Consider the following 24,237-nt stretch of genomic DNA (forward strand, 5'->3'; position numbering starts at 1 on the left):
ACAAATACTACACCAGGAGGCAGCCATTTTACAAAAATGGTAGCATCCACACAACATGACCTCACATGCACTGTATCCGCAAGGCCACAATGTGTGGAGGCCGTCATTTTGTAGGTCAAAATGTCAGCCTCCTGGCATGGCATTTGTGGAGCAGGTCTGGAAAAATCTGGGGGCAGACGGCATCACCTCACACAACGAATATGGTCTGTTGGACCCACGACCCTGTCTGCTGATGGCACAACCCACCCCTATTGGGGTTGCAACCCACTGTTTGGGAACTGCTGATTTAAATTAAGAAGGTTTTGGATAGTGAAGTCTTATATTAACTCTAATCATGTGCAAGATACTGCATATAATTTCATATAGTTTAAACACACATACACACAATGAACATTTACATTATTTTTGTAGGATGATATTTAAAAAAACTGAACTCGAAATACAGTGAATGAATTCCTAGCTCCACTGAACTGAATGGCAAAACTATCAGTGACTTCAGTGAGGCCAGGATTTCAACCAGGATTTCTAGATGATAAAAATTAACATTTTCAAGGAGCATATAATTTTTCTGGAATGTACTTCCACAAAAGAGAAATGGATAACACAAAGTTATCTAAAGCAACAGGGATTCTTATGAGGGACAGGTTAAAAATAAAATAAAAAGGACAGTTAGTATGAGCCAATGAGGGAGCACAGCTGAGTTATTGAAAACATGTCTCAGGCACAACTAATCTAGAGAAAAGAATAAAAAATATGATCATAAAGGGGAAGATTGTGGTTTAAGAACCAAGAAGTGTGAGAAAACCAGCGAACTCCACTCTGCCTGATCTTGTTATATATGAACTATTATCTCAGGCAAACAAGAGGCCTTCAGTGCATGCATAAAAATGGAAGCAATGGGCAGGGGAAAGTCTCTGCTTATATGCAAAGAAAGAAGAAAAATGAATATTTTCAAAGCTTTGAGAGTTAATAAATTCTGCCCTTGAACGTACACATATTTCCTGTTTTTCCAAGCCTATAATAGTCACTGAACAATTAAAAGCCAGATTCTGCTAGCCTTATATGCAGTTGCAGAGATTTTAAGGCCAGAAGGGAACAGAGACTCATCAGACCTGTCCTTTTATATAAAACAGGCCATAGAATTAATTCATAATAATTAACTGAGTAGTATCAGTAGTTTATTACTCAAATACTCTCATTGACTTTAATACTCCATGTAAGAAATGGAGGCAGAACCTGGTCTTAAATTAAATTAAAAAAGGAGAGATGTGCAAACAATTCTATTCCAAATGCAATATACTGTTCATAAAAATGAATGTATTTCCCATCATTTCTCCAGTTATGTGAGCCTCAATAAATAGTCCTAAATTTTAATAAATATGTACTTCTGGTTTTGAATCAATAAATTATAATAATATGACAAAGCCCTAGTTGTGATAAACAAGAGATGCTGAATCTACCTAACTTGTTATTCTGGCTTTCCATATTTTATGATGCATACAGTGGTCATCCTGTTGTCAAATTTTGCATTAGATAAATAGGTACAGATACCTCATTATTTCAGTATGATTGTATATTTATTATATAGCAAATACCTAAAATGCTACAAATACAGAAATAAAGTTATTTAGTTAAAGGCAAATGGCAATTTTTAAGGCTGACTAGACTACTATTGATTTAATTTAACTTTTTAAAATAAATATTTGAAATCAATTTCTATTTTTAAATCTATTTGGTTTATAGCTACATCTGCTGGAAGAGAATGGAATTAGAAGGGAGTTTAAATAAATATATATAAAAAACTAGCCAACATCAATTTCCAACTCAGAAATGTAACTGCTTTTAATTTGTTTCACTTTGCAAAATGTCTGACTTTGGACATTTTTCATAAGAGGAAATAACTTTCACCCCTGAATCAGAATATATTCTTTCATTATCCCAAACAAGTAAAGAGAAAATACTCTTTCATAAAACTAGAGATCTGAAAATGAATCTTAATAAAAGCCAAACACAAAGACAGCCCTCCCTTCACCCAAAAACAATGCAACCCCTCTCCCCAACATTAACTGGAGAAGGAAAACAGAGTGGAGAACTTATGTTTGATGTAGAGGTTGTCCAAAATATGCCATTAAAATTATACATTAATAATAAAGACAGAAAACTGCATGTAAAAGACAGTAAGTTATTTTTGTTATTGTCATTATTTGCATTACAGTAGTACCCAGAGACCCCAAACGAGATCAGAGTCCCACTGTGTTAGGCAATGTACACACATTCAGAGAGAGAGAGAGAGAGCGGCCCTCCTGAAAGCATATACAGTCTAAGGCCCCAATCCTGCAATTGACCATACATGGTCATCTGATATTTAGTTACTCAGGAAAACAAAGAACAGATGTGGTTTGAAGGAGAAACAAAATATTACATGGTCTTTGTAAATAAATTTTAAAAATAGGTGACTTTAAAGCCTACCAAACTTTACAAGTGCTACCCCTTTTTTTCCCCCATTACTAAAAACAACAATTAACATATAGTGAGAAAAAGAAATTATCATTTCTTGGACAACTTGGCTGATGAGTTTTATTCCTCTCCTCTGCCTGGGGGTTTCCTGGGGCTCTGTCCTTTGCCCCCTCTCTCTTTTCCCTTTACATCCATACATTTTGGGGATTTAATCTGCTAACAGAACTTTAACTGCCATCTTTACATTAATAACTCACAGATGGACCTCTCCACTCCTAGAGTATCTTTCTCCATCCAATCCCACATGCTAGCCTCGCTTTGACATCTCCTCTTCCTGGAAGTCTTGCAGTCAAATTTGTACTTAACATCTTTCCTCATAAACACTCTCCACTACCCACATTCTCTCTTAGGCTTGATAACCCAACCATTCTCAGTCCTCTAATCTGGGGGTCATTTTTGTTGATTCCTCTTTTACCTTGCACATCCAGGCTGTGCCCAAATTTTGCCATTTCATCCTCCAAGACTTGTCTAAGATCTATCAATTTTTTCTGTTCAAACAGCCAAAACTCACCTAGCCCCTCATCACATTTTATCTTGATTTGTATAAGCTTCTTCTCTCCGGGCTCCGTAGCACCCACATCTCTGTTCATCCCGTACAAATTGCTGGTCAAATGACCCTTGTTTGAATCCCTAAACTGGCTGCATCACCATGTCAAATTCAAACTTCTTGTTCTCACGTGCAATTCCCTTCACAACTCTCTGCTCATCTTTATTTTTGCTCTTATCTTTTATCACATTGTCCCCCACCCTGCCTTGTCTGCCTCTCACAAAATCCTTCCTAGTATCTCCTTCCAAACTGTACTCTGTGACTTGAACTATGTCTCTGAGGACTTCGGCTGTTTGAATAGAAAAGCCGTTAGCATCTTATCTTTCAAAACTCTCCTCAAGACCTATAAACATATTAGAAAATTAATGATGGCTTCAGGAGAAGACTGGGATAGTTGGCACTTCTTATATAAAAGTATGTTAGAAGAACTTTATTAAGAGAACTTTCAAAGGTTAGGAAATACCAGAATTAAGATTGTGCAAACTTAATTCAACTCCCTTCTGCATTATTATACAGTCTAACTATATGATCACGTACTATTTTTTTCACAGAACCCTGCCTCATTCAGTACACAGGATAGATATGCTCTGGGGATAAACTAGGTACATGTGGTGAAGTTGCTAGGTAAGGTAAGGTAATAATTGGAGATATACCAATCTCCTAGAACTGGAAAGGACCTTGAAAGGTCATCGAGTCCAGCCCCCTGCCTTCACTAGGGGGACCAATTTTTTTGCCCCAGATCCCTAAGTGGCCTCCTTAAGGATTGAACTCACAACCCTGGGTTTAGCAGGCCAATGCTCAAACCACTGAGCTATTCCTCCCCTCTCTGTAGGACCCTGGCTTGTTTGTGCTAAAAGGGTGATAATGCATTTAAAGTCTGTACCATTATGCATATGCACACACAGTCCAAATAATGCACAGGCAAACTTAATTCTGGCATTTTCTAATTTGATTGCTTGGCGTTGCAACCTCAACAATATTCTTTTACAGAGGTGTTTTGTAATTTCGTACATTTTTAGAAAAGCAAACAAATACTATCATGTGGCATCTACGACACCCACACAGGTCCTCAGTAGGTTTGGCAACTTTAGATCCACCACAGACTTCTGTCACTTGAGCTAATAGAACAACTGATAGAGGATGACCACCTACTACTGCTATGTGGATTGGCAAGAGGGAATGAGCTGTCTTGCCAGGGGTTTCACAGATATTTTCTGACAGCAAAGGAATGGTGGCTCAGGAATCTTGGGTTCCATTCCAGACTCTGGAGGGAAGTGTGTTTAGTGGGAACAGACTCTTCTGTTCCCCCCATGCTTGACCTCTTCTGTCCATCCTCTCCAACCTGTCCCTGTCCTGTCTCTTCCCCTCCCTGGCTCTTTATCCCAGCCCCATTCTTCTTGCTTAGTCAGTCCCAGTCTCCACTCCTGTTTCCTCTTACCCCAATCTCCACCCTACTTCAAGTCTCTCCCACTCCCCCTCTGCCCCATTCCCAGTCTTCTTACCTAGCCAGTCCCAGTTTCCTCATTCCAGCTCCTCATCTGATCTGTCTTTCCCCTCCATCCCACTGGTTCCTAATCCTAGTCTCCATCCCCAGACTTCTCATCCAATCTCAGTCCACCCACCACCCTCTCTCCAGCTCCTTTCTCCACCCAGTCTTCTCCCTTCCTCGATTCTTGGTCCCAGCCCCTTAGTCCAGCCATCTCAATTCTCCTCCCACACCCCCGCTACTTGCCAGTCTGGCTCCCTGATCCTACTCTATCCCATACCCACTGGTTCCAAATTCCCGGCTCCTTGTCCCAGTTTCCCCCACTCATCTGATGTCAAGTGTTCCTCCCCCCAGTCACCACCCCTTTCCCTCACAAGCTCCCAGCACCAGTCTCCTTGCCAACCCAATCACAGTTTCTCCCTCCCAACTCCTCTAGTCCCAGTTTCACCAGACTCCTTGTCCCAATCCCTGGTCCATGTTTTGTGCCCCCAGTATTCGAACCAGACAGCATCCTCCTCCACAATAACTGGCCCAGCAGAGGGGCCACTGAAAGCACAGGAGAGACAGGTTCCCTGCTCTCAGTGACAGCCCCAATCCCTTTGTAGGGAAAGTCCGACTTCACCTCTGTAGACATGGCCTGGAGTATGTTCAGTTGCTCTATGGGGATGGTGCAGACACAGTCTGGTCAGCACCAGGAGCTGAGAGAGGCTCCAGCATGTTCACTGAGGTTGGACTGTTCAGAAATTAGCTGCTACAATAAAAAGTCTCTACTAAGGATGTGTGAACTGTGATTATCCAATGGCTTATAATTTGGCCACATTTGGGTGGATTTTCATGGGGCTAGCACAAAACACACCCTGACACAGACACAAAGCACACCCAGCCAAATTTGAAGTCACTGCTCCACAGCATGGGGCATTAGAACTGTTCAAAGAAGAAATGGCCAGAATTTAACATGGGCAAAACAATGATTTTTTCCCTGTTCTTGTTATTAGAGACACCTGAACTATATTGGCTGAAGTTTTCTAGAAAAATTCATCCTGAAGCAGAAATCCAGCATGTAAAATTTTACCCCAAAAGTTTTAAATATTATAAGCAACTGAAATCAGGGTTTTACAATGGAGAATCTTAATAGGTGGTGCTACCTGCCTCAACTATAACCATATACATTCTCCCATAAATGTATATACACGTACACATATATGTTTATATAATATATACAATTGCATCTCTCTTCTTCCATGTTTTGTAGGTCACGGTTATACTGCAAGATCTTTGGGGCATGGACTGTGTCTTTAAAAATGTTTATACAACACTTAGCATAATGGAGCCTCAGTTCTGATAGGGACCTTGTGTGCCACCATGATTGAAATATTAAATAAAAGAAAACATTTTTTCAAGATTCAAATGCAAAGTATTATATGATTACAATATAACTAAGAAATTTGATGAAGCTAATGCCATAAACAGTAAATGAGGAGGAAAACATCTTTCTACTTACCATTGTCTTTACTCTTTAAAGAGATACCTAAATGTTCCACAAGGGAGTGAGGAAAGAAGACAGACAAAAAAATTCTTTTCGTAGTCAGCCAGCTGAATTTACCTAGAATTCCTGGCAGCTCCTGCACAATGTGATAGATGAGCAGGTCCAGGCATTTTGACAGGTATTCATTGCCGCTTTGCTGCTCTTTTCCTGGTGTAGTCTTTCTGCTGTCTCTTTCAATGTACATCACCAATCTACATATAAGCAAGTGCAAAAGATTACCTCTTGTGACAAAAAACTGATACTGTATCTCAAAAATGCCACTGAGGCAAGCATTTCCAGGGGGGCATAGTTACAAGCAAGATGACATTTATGTGTTGTTTCAGCAACTTGTTGAAAACATTAGATTTTTGTCTTTAAAACAAAGTTCCTTTAAAAAAAATCTTTCTTTGGGGAACTACAGATAAGCCAAATACAATTAGCCAAATTAAACTCTGATGTAAGCAAGTGCAACTCTATTAGTGTAAATAGTGATATAAGGCTTACATGAGGAATGAATTGGCCCTTAAAAACTGAATAGGAGATTCTAACTTTAAACAGTTTATACTAAATTGTAATGCAAAAAAATGCTTAACCAAAGTAGCAAATTTTCAATTTGTGTACCTAAATATAAATTTCTGTTACTTAAAAGAAGTGGTGTGATTTTCAGTGAAGCCACAAATCTCACCAAAGTTAATGACATATACAAGTACCATTGAAAATCAGGCCATATATGTGCACCATTGGACAAACAAGAATTTAAAAAAAATCAAGAGTCAGATTATGCCCGGCCACTGTATAGGTTTGCAACCTGTGTGGGAGAGCACAAGAAACTTCTGCCTCCTTGCATCCCAGCATTAGTGGCCAGGAACAACTGCAACTTCTGTTTGCTCCCTGATTTTCTTCCACAGCATTGGTTTATGGAGTTGTCTGCAGACACAGAGAAGTGCACACTCTGTACCACTGTAGGGAATTGTGCAGCAGGCATATATCCCTTGTGTGCCTGTGGGTTCCTTTTTCAGGCATGATCCCTCCCAGAGCTCACCCCCAATGTGGGCCAGGATCAGGATAGTCTCTTCCAGCATGCTCCAGTATAGGAGTATATTTAGCTGTAATAAATAATAATAGGCATACTCAAGAAGCCAGACTTAATGACATTTATTTAAGATCAAATTTCTCTGTGAAGAGGAAAATGCACTGGATTAATCTACACATCTGTTACAAATTAATTTTTTCAGTCTAGAAATTATGGCAGTGAGCTTTGAGTAAGAAATAGGGTTACCAATTTTGGTTGGATGTATTCCTGGAGATTTCATCACATCACATAATCTTTAATTAAAGATTAATCTTTAATTCCTGGAGATTCTAGGCCAATCCTGAAGGGTTGGCAACCCTAGTAAGAAATAATTTTAAACTATAGTTTAGCAGTAGGTTTTTGGCATACTGGCAGGGAAGCAAATTGCCAATGGATTGGACCTGTTATCAGGATTTTAAAAAAAGGACTATTTCCAGCTCTCTTAATCCATCCCCTTTCTTAGCCAGTATTTTTAAAAGTAAATAAATAGATGTGACAGAGAAGCCCAGTGGTGGTCCACTGTTCCGTGTAGTCTGTATCAGCAATTCTTCTCAGGCCTAACATATGCACTATACCTACCATGTTATTGTCATAATTTGCATCTAAAAGTTATTATATATCATTTGAAAACGAATGACACACTGGTGATGAATATCACTGTGAAATGTACATATTGACATTGTATGAGGAATTATGGATACTATGCTTTTTTTAAGTCTGTGACCACACTAAGGGAGAAAGAGGTTCTCCCCCAGACAGGAGGGAAGGCAGCTACCTACCTCTCTCCAGTGTAAATTAAGCAAAGGATGTGACCAAAGTCAAAGAAAAGCACTTTTACAAGCAAGATAAACAAAGCCATCAGGAGAGCGTGTGGGAAAAGAGGACCCCTTAATCTTATTGGGGGATGGAAACTGTGCCCCCAAGAAACCTTTCTGCTTCCTGAAGCAAGATCAATGAACTTTGGGAAGCTTTTATATTACAGTAGATAGATAGATAGATAGATAGATAGATAGATAGATAGATAGATAGATAGATAGATAGATAGATAGATACACACACACACACTTTGGCATCCTTCACCTGAAGGGACAAAGGAACTGAGCACTTTGAGGGGTACTGGCCAAAGAGTATGGTCAGCCATGCTGGAAGAGACTTTGTTAAAAACACTTCTCTGAACAAGAGACTCAGGTTTTAGTCTTAGAATCACATTTTTACTTCTGTTTGCTTGTAATCCTGTCTATCTTTAGTCCTTATACTTGGTATCACTTAAACCTATATCTTTTTGTTTAATAAACTTGTTTTACTTTTACTGTAAATTAAGCCAGTGCTTTGATTAAAACAGAGTGTTTGCTAATCCCAGTTAAGCTAATAAACTGCTGGTTACTCTCTCTAAGGGATCAGTGAACTTAACTTTTGTAAGTGTTCAGTGAGCAGGGCAGATGGTTTAGGGGAAATTTGGGACTGCAAGGGTGTTGGGGTCACCCTGCAAGGAGTAACCAAGATTGGTGAAAACCAGGGTAAAGGTACTGTGCTTTGAGCATGCTGCAGGTGTCAGGGTGCTGAATCAAGACTGCACAGCATTACAGGGCAGACAGTGACACTATCCCTTACTGGTCTGGGTTGGACCCTAAATGCCACATTAATATAGAAATCAAAATGCGTCTTGTCTAGGATGATGAAAATAACTGGGTTTAAACAACTTCTTGTGCAAGCAGGTGGTATGTTAGGGCCCAGTCCTGCAAACCTTTATTCAGGCAGGAGAACAGTCCCATTATAAAATGGGATTATTCACTGGAATAAGAACTACTGGCCTGAATAAAGAGTTTGCATGATAGGGCCTCTAAGCAATGATGATACTGCATATTTTGAAATACAACAAAAACCTTTATTTTATGGCTTATATGTGGGGGAGTAGGGAAGCGAGAGAGAAATAAGTGATCCATTCAGAAACCATTTACTTTTTCTTACTCCAGCAGCCCACAGGCAGCAGATCCAGCTATACTTGCCAAAGGTTCTAGCTATTTTCCTTAGACTCTCCATATGATTTATTCAATTATGGTCAATTTCGATGAAATATAATACATTAACTGTTCAAAAGCCGATCCAACTTTCATTATACAATATGCTATGTAGTTTTATTAGACATTTTCAGTTGAATAATTAAAACAAAATAACTTAAGTTGTTTAAACAAGTTCTCTCTCACTGAGAGAAAATATGTTTAACCAAATATTAAGTATGAGTAAAACATGACATGAGAAACCAGAGTGTCATATTTTTTCTTTAAATAAATATTTTTGCAAATTTAGTTTGAGTATGAGAGTAAGTTTAGATTGTCTGCACATTATCTAAACAAGCTGTTAAGTGAAGGCTAGCACGATAAGTTTGATATATATTTATATTTTAAGAAAGGAATTCTCTCTTGCAAAATCCAATATAAAGAGAGTTTGAGAAGCATTAGATGTGTTTACTTATTTTGGGAAAGTAAAAAATACATGTAAAGCTCCTGAGTATGGCCAGCTCTCTCTCTCTCTCTCTCTTCATGTGCAATGCCTTCCCCTTTTCAAAGTTATCTTCTTCTCTCCCACAAAAAAGCCAAAATTGACAATTGCTTCTAAAAAGGACCATCAATATTTCTTTAAATTATTTGATAGCATTGATCGACTCAACAAAATCCTGCCAAATCCCACATAAGCACAGTCAGCTTTAGGGGAGTTTATTGTTCTAAAGCCCTAGGCAAACACTCTCCCCTCCTCACAGTCATCCACAGAATAGGGTTGTCAACTTTCTAATTGCAGAAAACCAAATACTCTTGCCTGCCCTCTGCACCCAGGCCCCACCCATTCTCCGATGCCCCACCCCACTCATGCCATCTCCCTTCCCTCCATCATTTGGTCTCCCCAACCATTGCTCATTTTCACCGTGCTAGGGCAAGAAGTTGGTGTGCAAATGGGTTGAGTGCTCCAGCTGGGGATGCGGGCTCTGGGGTTGGGATGAGGGGTTGGGGGTGCAAGAGGGGTCTCCAGGCTGTAGCAGGGGTGGGAGGGGGTACAGGCTCTGGGCAGGGTGTGCGGGCTCCAGAGTAGGGCCAGAAATGAGGGGTTCAGAGTGTGGGAAGGGGCTTCAGTCTGGGGTGCAAGAGGGGATGAAGGCTCTGGCTGGGGGTGCGGCTCCAGGCTAGGGCCGACAAGAGGTTTGGGGTGCAGGGGGGCTCCAGGCTAGGGCCAAGGTGTTGGGGTGCAAGAGGAAGTTTGGGTGTGGAAGGGGGTTCCAAGCTGGGCCAGGGGGTTGGAACACAGGTTCCAGGCAGTGCTGACCTCAGGCAGCCCCAGCATTTCCTGGGGTCAAAGGAAGTCCACACAGCTCACGGAAAGCTACGGCATATCCCTCTGGCTCCAAAGCGGAGGAGCAGCCAGGGGACTCAGCATGCTGCTCCCGCCTGCAGGCGCTAATCTCGCCTGGTGCCTGCAGGCGGGGGCAGGGCATGGAGCCCCCCGGCCACTCCTCCACCTCGGAGCCGGAAGGACATGCTGTCTGCTTCCTGGGAGCCGTGTGGAGCCAGGCACGGAGCCTGCCTGCCCCGCTGCAGCCAGCCGGACTTTTAGCACAGCCGGATACAGAGCCGCCAGGGTCCCTTTTTGACTGTGCATTCCGGTCAAAAACCGGACGCCTGGTAACCCTACCACAGAATGATTTACCAGAATATTTGGGGCAGTAAAACAAACACTTGTTCTGTTTGTATGGCAAAGCTGGGCCTACAAAAGTATCACACTTATTCCATGCATAACAAGTACATGTCTGCCATGCAATCAAATGGACACAAAGTGAACAAAGAAAGGCCAGAATTAATAAAATAGACATGACATTAACAGTTAGAATGAATTAATCATTTTCTGAGAAGTTGGGCATGCAAATCAATTCAGCTTCCTGGCTATATCTATGGTACGTCGTGTCCTATCACTCCCATGTAAGGCAACCTAAGGATTGTACAAAAAGCAGCCTAAGGTTTCAACCATTTTTCCAACAGCACAACCTCAGGTTATATACAAGTTAAAATCATAGAATATCAGGGTTGGAAGGGACCTCAGGCGGTCATCTAGTCCAACACCCTGCTCAAAGCAGGACCAATCCCCAGACAGATTTCTGCCCCAGATGCCTAAATGGCCCCCTCAAGGATTGAACTCACAACCAATTACGAATAAATTATTCCTTAAATTTTCTGTGTATGAAGAGAAAGATAAGTGATATAATTCTGGGTAATTTATTTTCTAGGTTTAATGTAATAATAAATATTATGTTTTATGTACCCAAGGTACAAAAACAACAAATAAAGTAAGTATTTTCCTTGAAAACTGGTTCAACTTTCCAAAGAAACTATCATTTCTGGAGATCAATGTTGTACATTTTGGGTGGCAACTACATAATTAATAGTGGTCAAGATTTTCAAAATTGGGTACTTACAGATAGGTTCTTAGTCCAGATATAGGCATCTACATAAATGGTCTGATTTTTAAAAGTTTTGAACATTTATCAGTTTTCACTGAAGATTTCAAACAAACAAAACCCCTCTCCTTTTTTCTCCAACCGAAGGAAAGAACTCCACCCCCAAAAACCCAACACCTGCCCGCCGCTCCCGCCTCTCCACCCCACCCAAGTGCCTCCTGCCCGCTGAACAGCTAATCAGCGGTGAGCCACGGAGCTGGAAACAATATGGCTGGTGGGTGCTAAGCACCCCCTATTTTTATTTCTGTGGGTGTTTATCTACCAAATTATACACCTTCACTTCATTTTATCCACTAAAAAGTTGCTCTTGTATTCATAGATGCTGACTCCATGGGTGCTCAATCACTAGAAACAAGGAACAATCCTTTTAAAATATAGAGTATGTAAAAACAAATAGACATGACAGCTCAGTATATAATCCAGACAGGAAGTCAGATATTGTACTCTGATAGGCTAATAGGAATTTCAGTTTTGGGAATCTACTGTAGTTCTAGGCTAACGTGCAAGTCTGGTCAAACCTTTATCTCTTGTGCTGCAGGGGGAGATTTTAGATGCAGTGCAGCTGACATATGCTCCCAGAAAGGGAAAGAAAAGTATAGAAATTAGTCTATAAATCCCTTGCTGGTATAGCAAATGAAATAAGCTCTCAACTGCTGAATATAATTCATAGCAGGAAAGTATGAGGTTTTTATGAATTTGATAGAGTTTCAAATGTTACGTATTATTCAGCTAGATAAAGAAACTTGATACAAAAATATGAAGAAATCTCACACTTAATACTTTTTGTTACCAGATAAGAATAATACAAAAGAAAAGGAGTTAAGATGAAAAGAAGGACAGTCTTAAAAGTGAGGTTCGTGAATGGCATCCCTAAGCACTGAAAACCTGCCCACATCCTGCTGACAACTTATGTGGTACTGAAATAATTTGGTGGCAAGCAGCACTTTTCTGCAGGGGTGGATAAATCAGCACAGTGAAGGTGAATCTAAATCAGAGCAGAAAGTAGATTTCATTAACTAAGACTGGGATTTTCAAATATGTCTAAGATTTATGCAACCAGCTCCCATCATCTTCAATGGAAATTGGTGCATAACTGCAGCAGGCCTCTTTGAAAACCCCAACCTCATTTCTTAGTAATAATTTTTATACAACAATCACAGATCTACCCAGTACAATAGATGGCAAGTCACAGTGGCCTAATAGGAGTGCTCTGACCTGGCAGGTAGTCCACACTGCCATTTAAGAGGGTCTGACAATGACTCCCAGACCTTGTCTCACTCTTTTGGAGGTCATGCTTTGTAATACTCACTGAAGGCCCTCCAGCCAATTAGGAGTTGCACTGACAGGTTCTCTCAGTTATTTCCATTTCCCGAGGTAAGAACTTCAAACATGGGGATTGTAAAGCAGGGGGAAATAAGTATATTTTCCTAACTCTTTCAGGACCAGAGAAATAGGTCTTTTTCCAGTAAGGAAATATAAAGTTGCACCAGATTTTCTTCATAGCACATATACAAGGAGAGCTTTTAAATCACGATTTATACAATTTTTGATATTATTCTTGAATCTATAATTAATAGGAATTGCACGTTCATTTCACTTGGATGAAATGCACCCCTGTGCACTTGGTCAGCACAAAGCCTATGCACCAATTAATACCTCTTACATCCTCAAAAATTCAGGCTTACGTGCAATTTAAGGTATGATGGCTTTACCAGGCAGCATGAGATTGTGGGGCAGGGCCTGGAATGCAGTGCATACCCCCTGGGTTGCCTTGTTTCAAGAGTCAACCAATAGGCTGAACCTCAAAGAAGAGGGCTGTCAATGGGTAGTTCTGGTCCCTGCAACAGGCTCTTGGGTTGACTAGCTAGGGCTGGATAGCTCTATGATGGCATGGAGATTGATGGATCTAGAATAATTTTGTGGGCATTCTGTAGAGTTCGAGGACCTATGCAGTCAGTTTATGCAATAATCTTTCTTGACAAATGAGCACACAGGTTCTGTTCATTTTATTGATATGTTGACTGTCATGTTTGGGATTTGAGCAGTGAAAAGAGTGAACACTGAGGACCGTCCCCTTTTTCACTGCTACCAGGACAGTTTGACTTGAGTCGTTATCCTGCTATGGAATTTATGCAGTTGTGACCAACTGGCCAACAATACAAGATGTTTTATCTGTCGTCACTGACCCCTGCCATTCACAAGTGGTGCATAGGGCTGCACACTGCACATAGGGGAATTTTGTCCTTAATATTCAGTTTCCTTTCTTTATATCCCCATTACTTTCATTTTCAGCTAATATACTGTATGCTCCCTGCTACAGTACACTAAGTTCACCAACACTGAACAACCATAAGTAATTTGCACTTACCAGCAATTTTTAATGATTTTACCATCATTACTGAGGCAAAATATTTTCAATAGGAAAATTCAATATTTTTACATTATATGCAGCAATTCTACTCAGACTTACATTTTTAATATTTAAACAAGGAACATTATGATCCTGACTATTTCACTTGTTAATGAGTTATGAGAAAAAGTAACACAGCAATAAAGATGCCAACAAGACCAAAGAGTGGACTACATTCACATTTTGAAAAAACATTTCATTTTAGGACTAGGACACCTGTCTAACTGTCTAACCAATGTTTTCACAAAATGGTCTGAAATATTTTCTTTTTTAAGTAAACTAATGGTTTGAAGAAAACTTGGGAAGTGCTTACAGCAAATTATAGTACACTTTAAACAGAGAGCTGATGTGGAGACATTGAGTCCTTATTTCTTTTGATACAATGTGTCATATTTATGAGACAAAGAGCAAGTCAAGAAAGAGGCCATACATCACATAACAGAATGGCAAAGGGAAAGAAATAGAAAATAATAGCTACAGGGAAAAAAGGTCACTGTGGGAAAAAAGTGTGAGCAAAAACAAAAATCAATTCATTATATCAAATACTAAGAACACCACTACACTGTCATTAGAGTACCCTGCTATCATCCATTTTAAAATCACCAGCAGTCAAAATGTTCTAAGGCTAATAGCACTATAGCAACAGCTGATTACAATGCAACTAACACATTTTAAAAGAGTACTATAAATCAAGTGACAGATACCTGTCACAAGACTATATTATTACATCAAAGCAACTCACTGTGTAGAGTACTTTAGTGCCATAATAATGATGGACTATGTTTACTCTTAATCATTGACCAAAAAAACACAACTAATACTGTGTACAACAGGACTTTGAAAGACTTATAAAATTACCTAACATACATGAAACAGTAATCGTGATACAATGGACATGTCTTTGTATTTAAAAACATTAATATGATGCTTCTGAAAAGTACCAGGTGATAGCCCTGGAGAGTAAAGACCTTTAATTGTTTAAGGGACTGTCACAGTATGAATAGCAACAATGCAGGCTTCCCCACACCTCCCAGTCAAAATGGCTCTGCATTCCTCTGGCAAGAGTATTCGGAAGCAGGGGTGTTGGAACACATTTTTACAGTGGGAGTGCTGAGAGCCATTCAACCAAACTGTAACCCCTGTATAAAATGGAAATCACTTCAATACACGGGGTGCAGCAGCACCCCTAGTTCAAGCATCTATGTTCATAAAGTGAGAGGGCAGTTAATTTTCCATGCTCATACAATCCTCTGGTCCCTCTGCTATGCTAAATGGGTGCCAACTGTGGTATCTGGGTTTGTGATATGGATACCTATCCGCATCATTCAGACTGAGATCAATTAATTTTAAGTACTGATATTTTTTTGCTCGTTCCTGGACTGGGCTGAAACTAAACTAGTGACCTAGAGATTAAATAACAATAAAAACAATATTACTTACATCAAGTGCTTTTTTTCAAAGGTCTCAAAGCACTTCAGAAAGGGTCTGTTTAACAGGTTCTGTTGCAAATCCTGTGTCAGATTACCTCCACTGTCCAGGTAGCCAGTCCCCATATAATTAATTTTGAAATACTCAATTTAGAAATGCACCTCTTTTAATGGAGTCTTCTAAATCAACAGCATAGACTTTGAACTAGCAAATCCTATTTTATAGATTTAGCAAATTTAACAACTAACTCACAAAAAACTCTGCAATCATATTAGACTTGATAACTTGGTTAAAATAAAAACCCTGTCTAAAGTAGACTGAACAGCATTTATCTTGAAACTATGGAGATATATGCAGTGTTGCCGTAGGGTTGTTACTACTCTGACTTTTGTATCACCTGCCTCAATTAATTCATGGTGAACTTTTCCCTTGTATCAATTGTCTTTTACCACCAGATTTTATAGTCTGAAGCAATATGATGTGTTATATGCATTTCCTGTCTGTATAGATTTTATCTTTATCAAAATATTACTAAAGAAGAAACCAAGACACAAATTTTGCCATGTTTACTGGACTTGCTATACATTTCACAAAACCACAGTCTATTTAAAAATGCCTAAAATACTCAATTTTTTTTATTTTTAAAGTCAGCTAATTTCTTGCTACTGTACTTCTAATCATTCTGAAATAGCTGTATGGTTCTTCCAGAAATCTAGGAGATACTTAAATAACTGAAATATGCTGATGAATGCCCATTGATACACATCAAAGAACATTCATTATCCATGCTGGTTCAAATAAAATGCATCCAGGGTCCAGAATATTACAAAAGTAACTGTCTCCCCATATAATGGCCTATTTCTCCTCTCCCCTCGCACTGTATCTATCTCATAATATGAGCACCAGAGAAATGTTTTAGGTTCAATCAGCTATCCTGTCAAGGGATAATGGTAGCTTTTTAGCGAACAATTTATGTTTAAAGAAATCATAATATGTGAAGAAAAACAGTTTGCCAGTTCAATAAAGTCTTTTCTGATGCTGTAAAACAGAGCTGTTCATCTTGATGGTTTATAGTGTGTATTGGCCCATTATCTATTTTGTTTTGAGTACCATGAAAATAATATTAGAATAGAACCAAGATTCACAATGTACATAGCTTGTCCCACCACTCTCCTCACAAAAATGGTTCATTTGAAAGTATTATAAATAAAAACCTGAAATATAATTTATTAATTTAATCCGGTGACAAAAATCAAAGTTTTTCCTCTCATAATATGCTAATAATTATTTATAAACATGTAGTACCCATTAATACAGGACTTTTGTTGTAAAATATTCCTCTAACTACACAATCACATGTCCACTAACAAGCATACAATTATCATTAAATCAATAAAAAAAATAACAGTCCAGAACTGATTCATGAGTGGTAGTAGACAATATGTTCCCCAGCTCTGTTCCTTTTTACTACTAACTCCAATCCTGCCTGTCTCGCACTCCATGACACCATGGAACACAATCCCATCCAATCTGCTACTTAGTGGGTTTTATACCACATGATGTTCTTCACACTGTACGATGGAAAGTAGCATATGATTCTCGGTTTTCAGATTCTTGTGACTATCTGGGGTAAAAAGTATGTCCCTGGTTGGTTTTTCCTCTTCTTATTTTTCCCCATTATCCCCTCCAAAATTACTTTAGCAGTTCACATTTTAATAGAGTCTGAAGGCATATAGCACTCCATTTGATCCAAAAATGGAGACATTTCTGATGTCAGAAGAAGATGCAGAGAAATTTAAGTTACTGTGTTCCTGTTAAAAACAGATCATTGAAAATCATTTGGATCACTGTAGCAGATAGAAAAAACTCCAAATTCACTCTACTTTGGAGTGGTCTACCCATTTGTACAGCCTTGAATGACAGGTTGTCATATCTCACATTGTAAAATAATAGGCGAAATTGATAAAATCAGCAAGGAAGTGTTAGAAGAAATATCTCTCTTCGCTTTCTTTTCAACAGAATGGTCTGTTGGAATACTCCAAGTCCATACACAAACATAAGGCCATTTTGTGCCTATTAATCATTGGCCATGGTGTTGACCTGCACCACCACAGTGGGAACTCTGAGGGGCGTTCTCCACCAGTAGTGACCATTATAGTTAAAAGCTTACAATTATGCTTGACCCCACCATGAGGCATAGGGTGCAATGAACAATTTCCCACCTTCAGTCCTAACACAGAGGCCAGCAACAATTGCAGTCACTGATCTCTTTCTACTTATTGTAGAGACCGCTCCTTGCTAGTCCCCAGTTGGGAGCAGAAATTATTCCAAATGGATAGGAAACAATGGGAAACAATGGGATCAAAGGCAACCACGAAACTTCCAGTTGTGACTGGCCAGTATATGGGCACCAAACAATCTGGCTTTTCATTATAGTAATCACTACTATTCTGGGGGACTCTTATGATAGCCGATTAATCTTAAACGGAAAATCAGTTGCTCTCAAAACAATGGCTCAAAAAAAATACTACAGTATTTACTGATAGAGTTTACAGAGCTGACTTTGAAAATACACATTACATGTCTAATTATATTCTCCATTAGCATCTTACCTTGCTTGGCAACTGAGCAGTAACATCTCTCTGTTATTAATTAGCACCTGTAACAGGACCAGAAAGGCTTTTGCTCGAATGGAAGTTGATGGACTTTCAAATAAACGGATAATTGTAGTCACAAAATCCTGGGTGGGAATAAAACAAAACACACAAATACTGTTTATTGAATAACAAAGTACGTAAATAACATTGTCCATTAGGGTATACACATTTTAAATAATTCTAACATAATAAATATGCAAATTACATTTGGATTCAATGTTAGTTAAATCCTTTTCATAACATTAAAATAGAGCCCAAAATCCCACATGATACCACTGAATAAGGGAGTTTTGTCCTAGACAGATAGGCTGACTGCAGAGCTGATATGTGCAGCCTTCCAAAGGCCAAAGTTAAGAGACATTTTCTACTGTATTGGACCCAAAATAGGACTAACAGGTTATTTAAAACACATAGAAACCCATAATTAAAGTTATTTCATCCTAACAAAAGACAAAACAAAGGATATTTTAAACACGGTAGTTCTTTTAAAAGAAAAGTTGTAATTTTAAAAATTGCAAAAATACATACCGGTACTTGTCTTTCCTCCTAATACTATGAAATTTAGTAGTTTACATACTACCTTCAGTGTGAGCTAGAAGATCATAAGCTAATACAAATAAAAAAATATTTGCTTGATGTAACTATAGGCTAGTTAAGTATACCGTGTACTATGTGGCACATCAGATCTAAGTTACATATCAAGGACCCTGGATTTACAAGAAAACACTGTTTCCCTCTGTAACCATGCCTGGTATGGGTCACAGCTGAGGGCCAATCTCAGGTCATGCTTTAAAAAAAGATGGGAAGACACTCCCATACTGGTGGCATATTCTATGATTAGATTAACCAAACCAGCAATAAATGTGATCTACTGGATTGCTATACTAGCTTAACATGAAGCAACAGGCAGTCCCTCTAGACCTATATCATCACCCAAACTGGATTTCTGTGATGAAAGGTTATTAAAACCAAAATCACCACACATTAGGTTCTTCCAGCCCCAAGAGGCCAGTCAATTACCTAGGGTCAATGGACCTTACACCAAAAGCCTTACTCAAGACCTTACACCAAAAACAATACTGTAGTCAATCCTTTAGTAAACTAAAGATGTATTAACTACGAAAAAAGAATGAGAGTTACTAAAAGGTCAAAGCAAATAAAATACTTTACAGTTGGATCAAAGTATGTAGGCCGAAGGATAGCCGGGATGTTAAATCTGCTAGTTTTCTATAAATCTCTCTGGGTTGCTGTAACAGGGCCTTCTTGGTTCTGTTTCTGTCCAGGGCTACAAACTACATAGAGCCTTGGTGCTGGTCCAACACCTTGTGCAGTTTATTTAGAAATCGAGCACCCATCACCTTCATAACATATACAGCTCCTATAAACAAGCAGGGGAGAGCAATCTCTCTCGCTCTCCCCTCTTACTGCCTGCTTCCTCCTTTTCACTTCCTTCCTGTGCCTATTTGTGGGCTCTGGCTAACTGCTTAATTAGCTTAATCTGCCATGTCCCACCCACAAATTTGGCACAGCTCTGCTTAGCCAGCTCCAATCTGTCTTGCCTGATTGGAGTTGCTATGAACAGAGTGCTGACTCAGCCTTTCTTGCCTGGCACTCTGTCACAGTTGCCCAAATAGTTTTGGGGATCTCAGTCCTTTCATTTTAAAATTTCCCCAGTTAGAATTCACCAGTCCAGAGATGTGGTAGGAAAGAGGTGGCCAGTTGCCTTTGTTCTCCCCTTCTTTATACCTTGACCCTTTTTGCTGGAAAAATCCTGGCTGTGAGATGGGTCAGGCAGTTCCATGACATACGTGCTTTGCCATCACTCCTTGATATGAATTGCAAATTAGGCTGGCACCTCCCGCAAACGTTCCATCTGAGATGTCTTTGGGATGACATACAAAGACCCTTGTTTACAGTTCTTTTGTTATTCCTGAAGAGCCAACCTGTGGGCGTTTCTCAGACTTGTAACATGTTTGAGTTACAAACATATAGCAAAATTTCATAACTCCACACACAATGTTGATACGCACATTACAACAAGATAATCATTCTCAGCAGATTGCATCTGTTCAAAGGATACCTCACAAGGCATACTTTGTACAAGACTGACCACACTTTTACAAAAGTGGTGACAATATTCATGTAGATGGTCACCTTCCCCTTTAGACAGTATCATACCCTCAAGCTCTGACTCACTGACTGCACCCATCTAAATCCACTGTTGTTTTAAGCACATAAACCCAAGAAAACCCTGCAAAGAGCTTCAAAGCTAGAGAGAGATCCCTGCTCCTATGCAACTCAGTATGTGCAAAGAAAGAAGGAAGAAAGATTGACTGGTCAAAACCATGAGCCCCCTGTCCATTGACTTCTCCCCATTGAAAAGCCACCACTTGAAGGGTTATGAAATGGTGGATTCAAATGAAAAACCCTAAATGAAGTTCAGCGCCGATGGATACCTGATGGAAAGATTGTACAGGAACTTGATAGGTACACCTTCACTAACCTGACTTAAAGAAAGGACAGTGTGCAAAATAAGGAGGCTTTAAACAAGACTGTGTATAAACACGGAATAAGCCACTTCACAAAACACTTCTACTTGAAAGCTTAATGTCTGTTGGATGGCTGCTGAGGTTCCAACAAAATGTCATCAGCTTGAACTACATGTTAGAAAGAATTTTCTGCTCAGAACCCAGAACCCAGAAAGCAGGCTGACAGTTGAAGGGGCTTGAAATTCACATGCAGCATCCCACCTTCACAGTTCATCATGTACTTATGAAAGATCTCAAAAAAAAAATTGCTACCAGCATTTCACACTAAATTATAGAATAGCTTCCACAGCAGTTCATCCACACCAGACTGAGTTTTTTTGTTTGCAGTCCTATCTGGGAGAGAGTTCAGGGATGGCCCTTCTCTCTCGTACAAATCTTCCACATTCTCTCTTTATTCCCCCCCCACACACACACACACACCCCAATGCAAAAGAGTAAAGCACTGAGTTGGATACTAGAGATTTAACAAAGTAGAGATACAGTGGAGGAAATATTCTATGTCCAACATAATAAGATGCATTTTCTGGCTGCTTGAAGGCCCAAATTCAGTCCCTTGTTTATTGTGGGAGACCATTGGAGGGTTAAAGTGGAATTGCTGAGAAGTTTAAAGAGGTGGGAGATTTGGAAAAGCTACACTTGAGCAATTCGTTCTAAAATAACCTGGGACCAAAAAGACATTAATCTGTTGACAGTTCTGCTCCTTGAAGGCTTAAATCCTTTAACTCTATCTTTATATTAGTCACATTTCTGGGGAGTACCTTGATTCCCCCCCCCCCTTAGGAAAATTAAAAGGCCAGATCATCTGCTGCAGCTTGGAGCAGCTATTGGGCTTCTGTGTAAATGAGGCCTTCAGCCAGTTTTGCATACCAATCCTGTGGCTGCTCTTAGTTAAGCAGGATCCGCCAGAGCATACTAGTGCATCTGAGGGCTGTTCTAATTTATTTGGGATGCCAGTGGCCCTCAGGGGGCCACTGCAGCAGCCTGGAATTGTCAAGGTGCATGGATTTCCCAGGTGTGCATCCTTGGGCCCAGTCATGTCCCCTGCTCCAGCTGCAGGGAGTGGTGGGACATAACCACTGTGGCTTAAATCACCCAAAGATTCCCCCTAAACAAGGGGCATGCATGGTGGGCCAGTGCAAAGCTACTCTAGTGTATCAGAGGCTATCACTCAAAGTCTGTATTAAATATGTTCGTTTTTTTTTTATTCTCACATCTTGTTTCGATCTCTGTCCAATGAGACCATGCCAAAATTATTGTTGTCTCTGCAACCAAATTTTATTCTTGTTTTTCTTTGGCATAGTTGTTAGTTGAGGGTGATGTTAATGCTTAGTCAACCAGAACTGTGACAGAAGGAGAGGCGGCTTCAAACCATTTTCTTGTGGTGAGACTGTGAAGAAACTACTTGGAATTCATTATGCACATTCATAAATATTGTTTTCTCAGACTGCAGAATGATTCTAATTTTGGGTTGTGTATGAGTGGAAAGGCTTTTTAGCTTTAATCTTCAATTTTTGTAGAAGGTTATAGAGCAAGCGCTAACTAATCAATTCCAGTAACACTTAATGCCTCAACCTCCCACCCTGCCATAAACATCTACCCCTTACTCTCACAGATATTGTGGAGCACACAGCAAGCAGTAATAACTATAGGAATATTGGTTTCGCTGATCAAGTCAGTAAACTGCACCAGCATGCTTTTAAACATCCAAAGGCACATTCTACAACCATTCTGCACTTGCTCAGCCTATAATTGAACAGCTCCTGAATATTGTCCAGGCTGCCTGCGTATGGCTTCATGAGCCATGGCATTAAGGGGTAGGCTGGGTCCCCAAGGATAACTATAGTCATTTCAAAATCCCCAATGGTTATTTTCTGGTCTGGAAAGTAAGTCCCTTGCTGCAGCCGTTCAGACAGACCAGAGTTCCTGAAGATGTGAGCGTCATGTACCTTTCCCGACCATCCCACGTTGATGTCGGTGAAACGTCCCTTGTGATCCACCAGTGCATGCAACACCATTGAAAAGTATCCCTTGCGGTTTACGTACTGGCTGCCTTGGTGCTCCGGTCACAAGATAGGGATGTGTGTTCCATCTATCGCCCCACTACAGTTAGGGAATCCCATTTCAGCAAAGCCATCCACTATGGCCTGCACATTTCCCAGAGTCACTACCCTTGATAGCAGCAGCTCAGTGATTGTGTTGGCTACTTGGATCAGAGCAGCCCCCACAGTAGATTTGCCCACTCCAAATTGATTCCCGACTGACCAGTAGCTGTCTAGCGTTGCAAGCTTCCACAGGGCTATCGCCACTCGCTTCTCAACTGTGAGGGCTGCTCTCATCTTGGTATTCTTGTGCTTCAGGGCAGGGGAAAGCAAGTCACAAAGTTCCATGAAAGTGCCCTTACGCATGTGAAAGTTTTGCAGCCAATGGGATTCATCCCAGACCTGCAACACTATGCGGTCCTACCAGTCTGTGCTTGTTTCCTGGGCCCAGAATTGGTGTTCCACGGCATGAACCTGCCCCATTACCACCATGATGCCCACATTGTCACAGCTTTGAGAGAAGTCTGTGTCCATGTCCTTATCACTATCATCACTGCGCTGCCATCGCCTCCTCGCCTGCTTTTGCAGGTTCTGGTTCTGCATATAATGCAGGATAATGCGCGAAGCGTTTACAATGGTGATAACTGTCGCGGTGATCTGAGCGGGCTCCATGCTTGCTGTGGTATGGTGTCTGCAGGACAGCAGAGTTGCAGCAGAAGCGGTGGATGATGGAATAGATATTTATAGAGAGATGCCACAAGAATAGGTATTTATAGAGAACAACGAGAGGACCTGCAAGGTGGATTCATCAGAGCAGGAGAGCAGAGTTGCAGCGGAAGCAGGAGCGCATGATAGCCAACATGGAGAAAGTTGCTATCAATCGAGACAGGAAAGCAGAATGGCAGCAGAAGCGGTGGTAGGAATGTCAGTTTTTCCAATTTATTCCTCCGTCTGCTGAAAGCAATATGGCGCCCACATGGAAAAAAGGCATGAAACAATTGTCTGCCATCGCTTTCACGGAGGGTGGGACGACTGATGACATGTATCCAAAACCACCCATGACAATGTTTTTGCCCCATCAGGCATTGTCAGCTCAACCCAGAATTCCAATGGGCAGCGGAGACTGCGGGAACTGTGGGACAGCTACCCACAGTGAAACGCTCCGGAAGTCGACACTAGCCATGGTACTTTGGACGTACTCTGCCAACTTAATGCGCTTAGTGGGGGGACACACAATCGACTGTATAAAATCGCTTCCTAAAAAATCAACTTCTATAAATTCGACCTAATTTCGTAGTGTAGACATGCCCTTAGCAGTATTGCTTTCTCAGGCTGGGATTTGTTTAGAACCCTGTATTCAAAAGTGATCCATAAACAATTCACAGTATGGTTGTAGAACTGCCTATGCAGGCACATCAGTTCGCACAGATGGAAGAGGAGGCTTAGAATTTAGATATCCAATAGAAAGAGAAGCAATTGCCAAAGCAAATTCCAGCAAAACTTTTC

The 24,237-nt window shown here is 40.3% G+C and overlaps 1 protein-coding gene across 11 annotated transcripts in view; it reads right to left on the reverse strand.

Moving 5' to 3' along the window:
* The window catches only part of ULK4 (unc-51 like kinase 4), a 425,848-nt gene that overhangs the window by 282,940 nt on the left and 118,671 nt on the right, over window positions 1–24,237 (reverse strand). For all 11 annotated transcript variants that reach the window (XR_005594699.1, XM_039526400.1, XM_039526397.1 and 8 more), the window contains exons 22-23: window positions 18,099–18,226; window positions 6,154–6,287 (exon numbers count right to left, since the gene is read on the reverse strand). Coding sequence is in view for 10 of the 11 variants with exons in the window: in XM_039526400.1 (XP_039382334.1) it covers window positions 6,154–6,287; window positions 18,099–18,226 (262 nt within the window). In the remaining variant the exon portion in view is untranslated. The remainder of the gene's footprint in view (window positions 1–6,153; window positions 6,288–18,098; window positions 18,227–24,237) is intronic.

Source organism: Mauremys reevesii, linkage group 2 (genome assembly GCF_016161935.1).
Source record: "Mauremys reevesii isolate NIE-2019 linkage group 2, ASM1616193v1, whole genome shotgun sequence".
Taxonomy (NCBI): domain Eukaryota; kingdom Metazoa; phylum Chordata; order Testudines; family Geoemydidae; genus Mauremys; species Mauremys reevesii.